Source organism: Acinonyx jubatus, chromosome B1 (genome assembly GCF_027475565.1).
Source record: "Acinonyx jubatus isolate Ajub_Pintada_27869175 chromosome B1, VMU_Ajub_asm_v1.0, whole genome shotgun sequence".
Lineage (NCBI taxonomy): Eukaryota > Metazoa > Chordata > Mammalia > Carnivora > Felidae > Acinonyx > Acinonyx jubatus.
Window position 1 is genome coordinate 144,708,720 of NC_069382.1, and position 14,868 is coordinate 144,723,587.

Sequence of the window (14,868 nt, forward strand, 5' to 3'; positions counted from 1 at the left end):
CAAAATAAGTCAAGCCAGGGTCTTTACAGCTTAATGATCAGGCAGGTTCAAGAACAGGAGAAACAACTCTTAACTTGTATTCCCTTAAAGCTGAATCCTACCGATAGACATGCAAATCCAACCTCAAGCAAATCCCTCAATTTTTTGATGACTGTTTGCTCTTGTGTAAAATGAAGGTAATCATGCATTCCCAGAAAAAGTGTTATCATCAAGCTTAACAGAATATGGCCCATACATTCAAGGTAGTAGAAGATCTAAACCCCGTGCCGTGCACAAAATTAAAGCAGCTGATATGCTTTTGCCCAAATGGAATTGTATATCCTCATTTCCTTCCCTTCTTTTCCCCACTTGTGACTCAAGCCAGATTTCATCGAGCTATTTTTGTAATTACTAAAATGCTGGAAATATAGCAGCAGGCCAGAAGCAAAGTAAAATGCAGCATCCAGCAAAAGAAAGAAAATCACGCTGAGTAACTGAAAGGCCATCTGCTTCTAGCTGAGCTGTAGGGGTGAGGAAGGCAATCTGGGCTGTACTATTTGTGTCTCCCCCAAACCAGACCCACCTGCATGTTGTCAGTGGCATCCCCAAGCAGTCCTCCAAAAGTGATAGCATTAGTTACAGTTGCCAGATAAATGAAGAGAATTGCTGAAAGAGCCTGAATATTTAAAGCATCATAAAAATCACTGGCAAAAAATGGTGCTTTCCTCTTTATGTCCTTAATGAGTCCACCACAGAACCTGGGTAGGGAGAAAGCAAACATGTGACAAGGTAAAATAAATTTGTCATCAAATTAACCAAGGGTAACTCATTCAACCACAAAGAATTTGCAGTCAAAGTGTTTGAATCAACAAGCTCTATTTAACCACTTAAGGGAAAATGGGAAAACTGTAGAAGAATACATTTTCTTCTATCTGTCTCTGTTTTGGTCCCTAAATTAGGTGTTGCATTCCCTAAAGAACAGTTGGTTTTTAGATGAGAGTGAATGGCGTAGATGGATTAAAATTTCTCACTCATTGTAGAAAAACATCACACCCATGAGCAGAACATAGAAGTCCTTTAATAATCTTGCGTTGTTTCCTTTCCAGCCCCATTCATCATTCCACAAGTGTTTACTGCGCACCTGTGATATGCCCAGAACTTCTCCAGGTGCTGGAGACTCAACAGTGAACAATACAGGCAAAGACGCCTGCCCTCGGGGATTTTCCTTCCGATATGGGGGACAGACAATATAAGCAAAATGGATGGTGCTAAACATCAAGGGAAAAAATTAAGTGGGGAAGAAGGTTATGAAATGCTAGAGAAGCAATGGCTGAACTGTTAGAGTGGCCAGAACAGGCCTCCCGAACCGGTGACTTTGGGATAAGGTCCCGAAGGCACGAAGGAAGAAAGCCACGCAGGTATACGGTGGAAAAGCACTGCAAGTGTAGCCCCATTACGCACATTCGCAGGTCAGCTGCCTTAGTTATGCATCTGTCAAACTACCCTCCCAACCAAACCTCACGTCTCAGCCTTCCCCACGCATACCCTTCCTTCTGCCTGTGGGGCCCTCCCTCAGAGAGTTCAGATTTCCACCATGGGGCTATCACACTTTATCGGGACTGTCTGTCTGTGTGTGGGCTTGCTGGCCCTCGCTGCATCCTGTGCCCCACTTCAGTTTTCGTGGTCTGTGTAGGGCTGTGCGTGGTGCTGGGCAGGCTGCAGACAGTACATTGGGGAAAAAGTGAGCTATCCAAGAATTAAATTCCAGTCTGATTAAGTAAAAGAGCTGAATTCCAGAACTCATATCTATAGAAAAGGAAAAGAATATTCCTAATAAAAGTACTTTGTAAAGAACTGTTCAGAAAAAATAGGGGGAGAGGGGGTTTTATTTTCTCTATTCTTTCAGAAAAAAAGGGGAGGGAAAAAATGTCCCCTTAATTTCAGAGAGAAACCCAAGTGGTCATCAGAAGAATGAAATCATTTTATTCAGATTCAATTACATCTTAAAAAGACATACTTTTGTGCTTTCAAAAAAACCTTTAATGTTCTTAAAAGGTCCTATCTTCGGGTTCCTGGGTGGCTTAAGTGTTTGACTTTGGCTCAGGTCATGATCTCACAATTTGTGAGTTCGAGCCCCATATCGGGCTCTGTGCTGTCAGCGCAGAGCCTGCTTGTGGTCCTCTGTCCTCCTCCCCACTGTCTCTCTGCCCTTCCCCCTGCTCGCACACTCTCTCTTCTCTCTCTCAAAAAAATAAACATTAAAAAAAAAGTCCTATCTTCATAAAATCAGTATCCTACTTTAAATTTTATTTAATACAAAACAAAATGGAGAACCTAATAGTGGAAAGAAAAGGAGGAATTATCATAAAAAGAGATTTACAAAAGCAGTCTGGGAATCCTGAATCCCCAACGGCAGGCTAAGGAGACCATGACCTGTGAGTTCCTCATTTCTGTACCATGTTGCCCACTTATGAATAAATGTACAGAGAAGGGAGGGACGCACAAAAGCCAAATGGGGAAGACAACACATGACTCCACCTTCCTGCCACAGGTTCACACCCACCTGAAGACCCCGCTGGCTTTCTCTCCAACACCTCCTCCCTCACTTCATGGCCTGGATGCCAACCCAGCCCACACCAGGCCCTCTGCTGTCCCCTCCCCCTACCTCACTTCTGCTGGTCTATCTCTAGCTCCTGCAGGACTTTTCTCATGGGCTTTCCTGTGGGACTTTTCTGTAAGGCCTTCTCTGAGTTCACTCTTTATATTGGAATGTCTTTCCCCTATCACAAAACCCCCTATTTCTGTTTTCGTTTTCCCCCATTAAACCATCACCACATTTCTTAATTTTCTCATTGCTTGTCTCCCACTACTACAAAGGAAAACCCAAAAGGACAAAGGGTTTTTGTTTAATTCACTGTTGCATCCCCAGTGCCTGTGATTAATCAATGTAAGTATCTGTTGGCTGCACAAGTATACAAATCAGTGAGTAAAATGCTGATAGGGAGATGAAGGGAAATTAAGATCTAAAGAGATCCTCATCTGGGTACCTGGGTGGCTCAGTCAGTTGAGCCGCTGACTCTTGATTTCCGCTCAGGTCGTGATCTCATGGTCATGAGACCCAGCCCCACGTAGAGCTCTGTGATGACAGTGCAGAGCCTGTTTGGGATTCTCTCTCTCCCTCCCTCTCTGCCCCTCCCCTGCTCGTGTGCACAGGCAAGCATGTCTTCTCTCTCTCTCTTAAAATAAATATTTAAAATAATAAAATAAGGAGATTCTCATCGTGAATGGCCAAATAATCCATCAGTTACCGTCCAGTTCGCTGCAATTCTTCACAATCTGCATGTCCTCCTCCTCCTCCTCCGTGGCCTCCGTCATGAGGTGTGTCCCCATTCATCTGAACATTCTCTCCACCTGAGTACATATTCTTTCTAAGCAAGACAACAGAGCCCAAGAGAATATCAGTTTCTTTTACTCATCTGCTTCTTAGCTGTGCCACGCATGAGACTAACGAAGAGATGAACTGAAAACCCTTTGGGAGAAAGATCATTTCCTTCCACCACCCTAACGGACAACTCTTAAAGTGTTGTATTTAGAGGGAGGACAAATGACTGATGAATAAAAAGCTAAATAAGTTGCATACTGTATAAGACAGAAACCGTTTCACTGGGAAAACAACAGATTTCCAGAAAACGGCTTCTCCAAATGGTCTCACCCGATTTTTTAACCTCTTAAATCTATAGGGACTCGTTTTGAGTAAACCAGTCTTCTACATGTGCAGGAAGTCCCCAACACATCCTCCTAAAAATCTCTATGATGTATTCCAATATCATAATCTGAGATCTCTACTTTGCAATCACTGAAGAAGATAACAACATATAACACTCATTTTACAGCATCGACGAAATGTCAAACCAAAGTACATATGTAATTCATTTGAGATAATACATCAAGTTAAATGTGAACCTAAAAACACAATATTAGGACAGTCACCTGACCCCATTTCCTTTTCTGAGCACAACCTCCTTCTCAAGGATGAAAACTCCCAATTGCCCTATAATTTACCTTTTGTCAGATGATGGAAGGCTCTTAGGAGGCTCTATCCTGATTGCTGGGTCCCATTCCCCAGGTGGAAGAACAATGACTTCATCGAGGAACTCGTCGATACCAGCAATCAGGTCCTGCCTGTCTTTAGCTTTATAAGCAATGTCATGGAACACCTAAAGAATAATAAGAGATATGCTGATCCAACAAGAGAACTCTCTACATGCCTCACAGCATGTTAAGCCTCAGAAAGGCAATCTATAATCCACTTTAACATTTATTTCATATATGTGTAATATAATCATATTCTCATATTTCCTATCAGCTTATCCCAAACTATTTTGGCATTCTGATTTTGAACCCAGAGAATATAAGTGGAGGCATGAGAAAACAGCTGTGTTTCTTTTATATGTCTTTTTAATCAATACTGTAAAACAACACTGTCTTTCATCTCCCACTGGTATGTACCATTGCTGATACAGTTGCTGTGGAAGCCAGATGAAAATGGTTTGGAGAAATATACAAAAGAATCATTCTCTGAAATAAAAATGACTGGGACAAGCCACTGCTGGTAATTCAAAAAGGAAAAGTTCAAGCTGAGGATTCAGATCAGGTTAAGTCCCAAACATTGCAGCTCTCGAACACAAATAATGTTAGCTATTAAAAAAAAGAAAAATCTAAGTTATGCTGGTAACACATAAAGCAAAGGGCTTTAAGCAGGTGATCATCTGTCTAACCTTTTAGCAAGGCAATAACTAAACCAGCCAAGGCAGCAAATGCTTCATGTCTTTTATACAGATATCCAAGAAGGAGCTCCAGAATTTACATAATCCTCTTTGCTAATCATTCCATTCTTCTAACCTAGGTGACCATCTGAAAGTCCTTTATGCATAAGCCTTTCATACCTCATCAGTCAAATTCTTTAGTCTCCAGGACAGAAGATGGCTCCTGTTCAACATCCTTACCTGTTCTTAAAGATTGCTAGTAAATCTCTTCTCCTCAACAAGAATTTTTAAAAGCTATGAAACAAATTACATGTAATGGTCTGGGGGGGGCGGGGTGAGGTTGAGATTAGAGCATTACAAATGCCAGCATCTCATCTGTGGTGCTCTAGCCGCTAGAGAGGGTCACTTTTCCAGCCTCCCCTGCAGATAAGAATTGACAGTTTTGACCAATGAGATGAAAGAAAAAAGCTGTCTGAGAAACCTTTAGAATACCTGTTAGACTGATACGGCTAACATTCCCACCCTCCGTCTCCCAATACTCCCCGCTCCACGCCCCTTCTGTATTCAACCTCCCCCTCCTCAAACTTGAATACAGAAGAGATGGCTGGAGCTGACTGCAGTGGCCCTCTCAAGCCCACAAAGCCAGAACCTTGGCTCTTGATTGATCATGAAACAGTTAAGTTAAACCGACTCTAGCAACTGCCTACCTCCAAATAAGCCCCAAATAATTTAAGCCACTATAAATCAGATTTTTCTGTCATTTAGAGCCTAAGGCAGTTCTAATTACTGCATCTTAGGAGGAAGGATTCTTTTTTAAAGAAAATGTAAACACATGAAAATAAATAAAAGAGCCCCCTGAGATGCTTAGTTGCCTCAAGGGGGAAAAGCCAGCATAGCTATACATCAAAAATGCTCTCAGTCCCACATTAAGTAACCATCTGAGTAATCACCAAATAAAGCTTCCATAACTAAATGCCCTATTCTTCACTTAACACATGGAGAAGCTAACAAATTAAGTAATAAAGCAAAAGTGAAACATTTGGGAAAATAGTAAGCTAGAAAGACACAGAAGGAAAATCAGTGATCCCATATCCTAATTGTAGTTCTCCTACTATGAGACTAGTTTAGGGTTTCATCATATCTAAAATGTGTGAACAACATTCAAGCTGTTATGAGAGTAAGGTTATAATTCCAAAGCACTAGAAACTCTGCAGTAACAGTTGCTAATGCATTTTAGTAAGTGTGTAATTCCTTCCCACAAGATAAGAAGACCATAAAAACAGGTACTTTCTGATACCTAAGGAAAAAATGCATGATCCATTTTATTACGCATTACTTTATAGAACCCATTATTTCTGAAACAATATGGTATAAGGACACTTGAACTCCCAGGATGAATATATTAAACATTTTAAGAGGTAAAGTTTAAGTTAATACAGTGATTTGAACTTTTTAAAGAATATTTAACATATATCTCTTTTAAGAATTGCAAATGCTTAGAAAAAGAAAGGAAATTATGTTTTATTCCAACAAAAAATTTATTTTTTGAAAACTGTGTCGAGACCAGCGCATCTGCCATAAATGAGTGTACCTTATGCCATAAAGAGGACTGGTGACCACATACTCTGACTTGAGTAAATTGTGACAGCCAGTTCATAGTATGAAAACTATACAAGCGTGACATTCACAAATCACCATGTTCCAGATCCCCTACCTCATCAGACATCAGGGTGGCAATGGCTCTGCCGATCTCATGATAGGACTTGGCTTTCCCCTTAGGACCTAAGAGAATGAACAAGAACCTAATGGAAGAGGAAAGAAGCAAAGGCTATAAAACACATTTCATCAAAGTCAATGTACATAACACTGAGACACGTTTATCCTATTTGTAAAAAGCTGAGGTCTAGAATTCATCTTTAAGACAAAGGTAATATTCATGGTAATATTAAAGATACTTTTTCACACTATCATGAAATACAAATTGTTGTTTCTTTGGAGGCAAAGAAGAATTTAACATGGAAACCCTGAGAAGTTTATTTACTGAATAGGAAAACTTCACTTTAGGAGTCATTCAATCTTTCTTTCCTAAACTTTCTATCTTCATTTCTACTGACTTTGAGAATCTGTGGAGAAAACCCATTAAGCACAATAACTAGAAAGACTTAGTACATCTTCAGATTTCTCTGACTTTTCCTTACTCAATATGAACAGTGACAAATGATCCTCTCCATACTTTTAAGAAATATTTCTGCTCAGAAGTGACTGGAAGTCAGCAAAAACCAAGTCCTCTAGAAGTAAGCCACATGCTGACAGCCAAAGTAAAGAAAGAAAACTATGAGAGAAATTCGAAATAAAGCATCTTTCATGGACAGTTAAAATTCTTTTGTGAGTGTCCTCATTTTCCTTCCCAAACTTGTTTTCTTGATAATGTACACGCACTGCTCCACAGTAAGTAGGTCCTGGAATTTGCAGTAATGAGCTTATCTCCACTTAGGTTCATGTCTCAACTAGGGAGGAAGAAACCCAGTAAGTAAGTGAATAAGAAAAAATATATAAAAGGCAACACTGGATACATCTCCGCCTTGCTTATAATCGTGTCTTACCTAACATGGAGACAATAAGGGCAATAAAAATAATCACATCACATGTGCTCAGCTTTTTAAAGTTTGCAAAACATTTCATATTCATCACCTCATTTAAACGCCACATACCCTTTTGCAATAAGGAGAGGTATCCTATTCCCGCTTAATGGTGAGGATACTGAGGCTCAAGGAGGTCAGTGGATGAGCCAAAGACGTGCCTAGTAAATGAGAGACAGTAGATAGGCCTTCTCACCTCCTGTTATTTTCAACACACAATGTGCCTAACATTACCTGCCCAACCTATACATGGGGTTACAATTCAACAGAGAAAACCTAACCCACAATGACTCTCACGGCTCGTCCTGGGGAAAGATGTGGATACTTAGCTGGGGACAAGAAATCTTAGGTAAAAATTTATGGGACCAGGGATGGGATGGGATTTGCTTAATACAATTTTATTTTATACTTATTTATCTATATACCTCACTTTAAATAAAAATGGGCCGACAGCAAGTACTCTTCGAAGTGTTAGGGTCTGTCCCAAAAAGCCCTTGAATAAATTTTTTTTTCATTATAAAATTCAGTCCAAAGGGGAAAGGAAAAAAAACAAAACAAAACAGAAATCAAGAATGTAAGAAGGTATCTGAAAGTTTGAACACTCAGACTTCATATCAAAATAGCTATAAAACCATTCAATACTTATTTGCTTAGAAACCAGTTCTGGCATGAGGCGGCACACTCGCTTTCAAGTATTATCACGGTAGATGAAAAAGCAAAAGCAATCAGCAGGAATGAAAGTCTGTTCAAGTATGAAGGAAGTGATTATTAAAATTGGATTTAGTTATTCTAATATTGAAGTTCAGTTGATACTAGAACTTCTCTTCCTTTGAAGTTGGACCTAAATTATACACCCCTACATATAGTATTATAAAATGCTTCTTAATGACAGTAAAATGTACTATACTAAAGGGAATGATCACTGATTTGAGTGCAACATATGCAAAAAATATTTAACCACCTAAGCAAAACAGAAATCCCATTTAGGAACACCTACAATACTGGTCACATTGCCCAGTCCTATTAGCCAGTCTAGCAATGGCCAGCTGTCAGGCAAGACAATAAGAACATAGTCTTGGGCAAAGGGGGAGAATGCAGTGCGGAAAGAGAAAATATCGAATACCTGGATCCTTTACTTATTCACACATTTTTAAATAATGGTTTCCTTTACTTGCCATTTTTTGTTATTTTAATGTGTCTAAATATTAGTTTTTCAGTAAGACATAATACCTAAGATCTTTCTGGACCTACTCTGCACCTCTTCCTACCTTGCCGTAGCATCTCCATCATGATTATAATTTACAAACACACATTATGGAAATACACACTTACCAACTGACACATGAACTATCAGGCTGACTATATGGCAACAAAGACAAAACACTATCTTGCTAGAAAGCGAGACAAATACTCTCATTTATTAGTAGTCCTCAAATATAAACTTTGGCAGATGAGATAGGTAACCATCCCAAGAGCCAAAGTAATGGAGCCTCTAACTCAAGCCCTCTGGGATGAGGGAATATATTTTCTGTAAATATTTCCTCTAGTCTCTGCTAAATAATACCGAATAATGAATGGAAGTAGCAGCCCAATAGTGACTATAACATGCATTAGAGCAATAAACCCAATATATGAGAATTATATTGTTTCACTAACTTAGATATAAAGGTATGATTTCTCTTTCTGTGGTAATGTATTTTTTATTAAAAAATGCATATATATTACATATAATATACAAATATTTATTAACACATATATATTGATTTGTTCTTTAGTGGAAAATCATTAAGTGCCCAATAGAAATAAAATGTTACATATCAGCTAAACTTTCCCATTACTCCAGTCAGGAACCATTCAGTAAATTCAACCTCTCAAAATGATACAGAGAAGAAATCTGGCCATCTACAAGTAGCAGGAAACATCACCTCAGGTCAAGAATTTCATCTGTAGGGACGGAAACCCTGAAGAAGCCCTTGATTTTGGACTGCATTACTGAAAAGGAGATGAGAAAACTAGGATTGCAGAAGAACTCATCAAGTTGAAGTTCCCTCTGCCTGAAACATGTTCTTTCCCCTTGAGCCCCTTGAAGAAGCAAAAGCTGTTACAACTTTTATGACAGAAGTATATCTTGCCAAACTCAGCTTTTATAATGTACTGAAAACTCCTTTCATGACCCAAGCTGTTTTTTGTCAATGGACAGATGTTATTTTTAACCAGAAGCTTTTTTTCCTTATTAACAAATTAGAGTAAACACCACATTTGTGTGGCTCAAAGGGCACAGCCCATGTTGACAGCTGGGGAAAAGAAATTAATTTATGCTACTGAGTTCTTTTTATTCACTCATAACTAGAAATAAAGTCATAGTTAGAATCTACTAGTGCTAGCTGTCTCAAGAATCTTCATGAGGCCCTTCTACTCTTGTGAGCTTTTTCACATACCTAATTATGCCTGGGGAGGATGCCTCTAGCATTCTCCATAACAAAAACAAGTACCAGATGATCTCTGTCCGGAACCAATGGACTGTACTCATATTCACAAAATAATTATAGGCAGAAACAGAGCACAATATCAGAAGAAGAGCCAGCCTTCCTAAACCACTCAATCTTTGCAGAAAGGATGTGCACCTCCCCCCCGTCCTTCCTGATATATCACAGCTATTTCTAGAATAAACTCAGCATGTACCAATCCTTTACTCCCTGCTCTCAAAACAGCAGTGAATCAAATAAGCCATTATTCATATTTAGCAGTTTTGGAAATTATGGCTGAACTGTAGCGTCCACAATAGATGCATGAAGACCATAAACCCACCACAACCAACCACATTACATACGATAAATAGCACCTAGCAACTAGAGTGCTGGGCAAGACAGAATTGAACTAGCTAGACCATTGTCCCAATCCCTCTAATGAGATTTTCTATCGTTTTGATAATTAAGCACAAACTGCTCTTTAAGGCAAATCATCATTTATCACATAAAATATATACTAACTTACAGTGATATGAAAAGGGTAAACATTCTAAATTTTTAGAGGACTAGAACTTATGGAACATAACTACTTGTCTTAAATGTGAAAATCAAGATCAGAAAAGAACAAACTGATCAGGGGTTTTGATTTCTCTTCATGGGAAAACCCTAAAGTATTTTGTTCTAATCCATTCTAAATAGCTCCTTAGATTCTCCCTAAAAGCCCGGCTTCAGAGTCAGAAATCTGCAGTTCTATTTCTAGCACTGATCGTGAATCCTCCCTTTGCCTCCATCTCTCAACTGTCAAGTGGGAATAACAATAGTTATTATCCCCTACACAGCTCATAAATAGGAGTGAGCAGCAGCCTGTACGGACAGATATAAGATGACACCAAGCAAAGTGTATGCAAGATGCTAGGAAAATCATAAGCACAGCCTACGAAGTCGCGAAGAGTAAAAGAATGGTTCGTTTGCTTTCACATGGATGGCAAGAAGGACTCCTAAGCAGAGAACATCCACTAAGTTGGCTGTAGCCCTGGTGCAAGCAGAAAGCTAAAGCAGAAAGCTAAGCCGATAGGAGGGTATTGAATCTTGTGGGCACTACAGTCACAGAGCTGTGAGACCCACACTTCCTAAAAGATGCATGGCACTAATACCACTTATCATAAATAGCAATAATAGCAATAATAAACATAAGAGCATAACGTTCTAAAGGAAAAATGACCATTACGAAATGTACACCACAACAGACATTTCGGGTCTCCCTGCAGTAAACAGGCAGCACGTTAAAGCACAAGGCTGAGTACGGGGCAGTTCTTCACAACCGACCAGCACATTCCTTGTGGGATTTCCTTGATTGGATTTCACAGGATGCAGCCATTGTAAATGGCCCCACATTACTCATACACAAAAAGGCTAATGAGACTCCCTACGCACTGATTATAGCAGGCACCAGTTCAGAGGACAGCAAATGGATAAAAATATTTCCTGGAAAAATGTTAACATGCTTGGATATATTGTTCAGACTATTGCCCTGAAATAGTTTTATGACATTATTGAATTACACTCCCTTGAATTGCCGGGCTCCCTTTGTTAATTCAAATGATGCTGTATTTCACCTCTAGACTAGTACCACTCTCCTGTACAGAAGAAAAGAATATGCCAGACAGGAGCAGATGATAAGAGGGATACACAGATAGTCACGATTTGCTACTCAATGAACTTGTATTATTGTTAAATAAAAAACCCTCTACAATATTTTTTACTTGTAGCCTCCAAAGAAGAAAAGTAAGAAAAATGAAAATGCAAGAGCAATTTAACACTTCTTGGCATGTTTTTTTTCTTTCAAGCCCCAGTAAAAATCATTCCACAGAGACATAAACAAAACCATAGGAGCACAAGAGCTGGACGTCAGCCCTGATCTGAGTCAGCTAGCTGTTCGCCAGGTGATTGCTCAGATAGAACTGCAAGGCTCTGCTGGAATGTTTTCAAGTGAACAACTAAGTTACAGAAAACACAAATCATGATAATCCCATCAACTGAATAAGCTACAATCTTCTCCTTCCCTCTGCCATTTGTCCAATGACTGCCTACTAATGACCAGTATTATTCCGGTCTATAGTGTCTAAGAAATATAAAAATAGGGAGAAAATACCCGTATGAAAGAAAAACTAGCCTGTAATCTATGAATGGGGAGGCCATAAGGAAATGTTCTGATTTTCCTCCTAACTTGGCTCAAAGCAAACTGGAGCCCCTTGTCTCTGTCAGTTTATCATGCCAAGACCATCTGAGATCACTGAGGATTCACAACCCTTCCTGCACACCTGAGGAAACCTAAAAAGAGAAAAGTCACCTGTCCTTGCCCTGTACCCACAAAAAGCACCCCCCACAAAGTTCCTATTCATATGGTAGTTTTATGGTGTCAAGTCAAAGATTACAAGCTTCTCTTTAAACTCTTCTTCAGCACAAGTTTAAGTGAAGCATTAACTTCTATTCACGTACTGCACTCCGAAAATCAGCCTTCTAACTCTCGAGCTCAGCAGCAAGGCAGATAAACTGGATGACTTCTGAGGTGCTGCGTGGCGTAGTGAGTACATGATCATAATTAACTGTAATATGCTTCCTTTTAGGATAAGAATGTATATAACACATAACAATAAAGTGTGCAAATTTAAGTGTGCAGCTTAATGATTTTTATATATTCATGTGTATATATACACATATATACTTACATGTATGTATATATGTATGTACCTATTGTCAATTTTCTGATAAAACATAGAGCAAATGAGAGCAACTCTGACCTCTGAATCACTGACCATCTGTATGACCCTGGACAAGTTACTTAAACTCTCAGACTCAGTTTCTTTATCTGTAAAATACACATACCCATAGTTTACAATTTAAACATATTATGAGAATTAAATGACTAATCCATAAGAATAAACTAGTACATGGCCCAGTTGGTTATTATAATTGTTATTATTACTACTATACAAGTGCCAAGTAATTTGATAGCATGAAAGATGAGCTAAGTCATCATTTCAGATTAAACCTCTCCAATATGCCTGCTCTGGATGTATCCTCATTCCACTGATTATCTAGCCATGATTTCCCTATAAGCACATTGTGGACCTCAGCAGGTCAGGGAGTAGCTTACCTTGTGGGCACAGGGACCTCAGTCAGGGCACCCAGCATGACCGCCTGCTGGAGCCGAACAAAGGCAATGAAAGGAGTATCCAAGAAGTCAACCTCCCCAACAAGCACGTTGGAGGCTTCTGCATCACGTGGAAGTTTTTTCATGAACTTATTCTTCAGCTGCATGGGAAGAGCCAAGAAAACACAACTTATTTCCAGAAAAGGGAACAAGAAGAGCCCCTCCATATATCACTCAAGGAAATTCCACACAACAGGCTCTAGCTAGCCATTTTTCCATTATGTTTAACCATTCTATTATAATAAACATTACTCTGGACTTTGAATTCAAAAATACTGAGGGTATAATCACATGGCTTACATATAAAACAATGTTTACATATTAAAAAATCATTTATTTATGCACTCACTCAATAAACATATGTTCAGAGTCTACTATGAGGCCGGCATTGATCTACACTCTAGGGATACAGGATGAATCAACGAATTACATGCCTTCCTTGGGTCATGGGTCACATTTCAGCAGGAGAGAAACAAAATATGATTTACAGTAGTGACAAATGCTAAGAAGGAAAAATATAATAGCTAAGAGGGTACTATTTTAGGTCCTACTTGGTCAGAGGAAGCCTCTGAAGAAGCACATTTTACATTGGAGTGAGGTGACAAGCCATGCCAGGATCTGCCTAAAGAAAATTCTAGGCAAAGAGAACAGCAAGTGCTAAGGCTCTGAGATAGAAAAGAGCTTGGCAGAGAGGTTTAGTAAGAAGGTGAATGTGGTGGGAGCTAAAGCAGCAAAGGAGAGAAAACAGCAGCAAATGAAGTTGCACAGGTAAGGGGGAGAGCCAGGTGGTAAGGGCCTTGAAGGCCACAATTAAGAATTCGGAATGCTTTAGGTAGGATTTGCCTGCTAAAAATCCAAATGAAAAGGGGAGTAGAAAGACATACATTTAGAAGATACTACCATGTAAAAAGAGTTTAAGACCATGAGACAGGATGACACAACCTTGAATGGGAGTACAGATAAAGAAGAGGGATAAGATCTAAACCCTGGGCCATTTTATCTTTCATAGAAATGGGAGGAGACATAGGCAGAGGACACTGACAAAGAGCAGCCAGTGAGGTTGGAGGAAAACCAGGACTTCATCAACAATCAGGTGAACAAAGGGCTCAATGAAGAAAGCTTATCAGCTGAGGCAAAGGCTGCTGAAAGTTCAAATAAGATGAGAACCAGGAATGGACCAATGAGTTTGTCAAGAAGAAGGTGCTGGGTGATCTTGACAAGAGCAGCTATGGTGGGGAGTGGGTGCCCAGTGAAGAATGAGAAGTGAAGAAGTGGAGACAAGGGAGTAGAGAGATTTTGAGAAATGTTGCTACCAAGAAAAGGCAAGAAATAGGAAGACAGGTAAAGGAAAACATAAAACAGAATTTCTTTTAAATGGCACGTGTGCTAACACTTTGGAATGTTAATGAGACAGATTATTTCTGCAGGAGACAAAGGGGACAACAGCAAAAAGAGCTCAGGGAATCCTGAACTATGGAGAAGAGAACTGAGAAGTGAGATGATGAGGAAGAGGGAGAAAGGGATGTGGGAATTTGAGGAGAGGGGTAAAGGCTTAAAGTAGTTTTCTTGGGAGGCTTATCTTGTAGGTGTTATTCGTCCCTTTCCCTGCCCTCCCCAACTCCCACTTAGAGTAGGCCTGATGGAGCACTCTTCAGTGAGTGGGAAATACCTCCCACAGGTCAAGGAAAACATTTCAACAATCGTGGAAGAATGAGATGTGCATTTTGCAGGACCGTATGAAAGACAACAAACTTCTGATATATACTTATCATCAACATAAACGTCCCTCCTCTTAGGTCAAA

At 39.5% G+C, this 14,868-nt stretch overlaps 1 protein-coding gene across 4 annotated transcripts in view; it reads right to left on the reverse strand.

Moving 5' to 3' along the window:
* SLC4A4 (solute carrier family 4 member 4) overlaps positions 1-14,868 on the reverse strand; it is a 353,101-nt gene that overhangs the window by 109,207 nt on the left and 229,026 nt on the right. For all 4 annotated transcript variants that reach the window (XM_027058126.2, XM_027058106.2, XM_027058136.2 and 1 more), the window contains 5 exons: positions 13,010-13,167; positions 6,460-6,547; positions 4,042-4,196; positions 3,288-3,407; positions 563-737 (listed from right to left, as the gene is read on the reverse strand). In XM_027058126.2, coding sequence (XP_026913927.1) covers positions 563-737; positions 3,288-3,407; positions 4,042-4,196; positions 6,460-6,547; positions 13,010-13,167 — 696 coding nt within the window. The remainder of the gene's footprint in view (positions 1-562; positions 738-3,287; positions 3,408-4,041; positions 4,197-6,459; positions 6,548-13,009; positions 13,168-14,868) is intronic.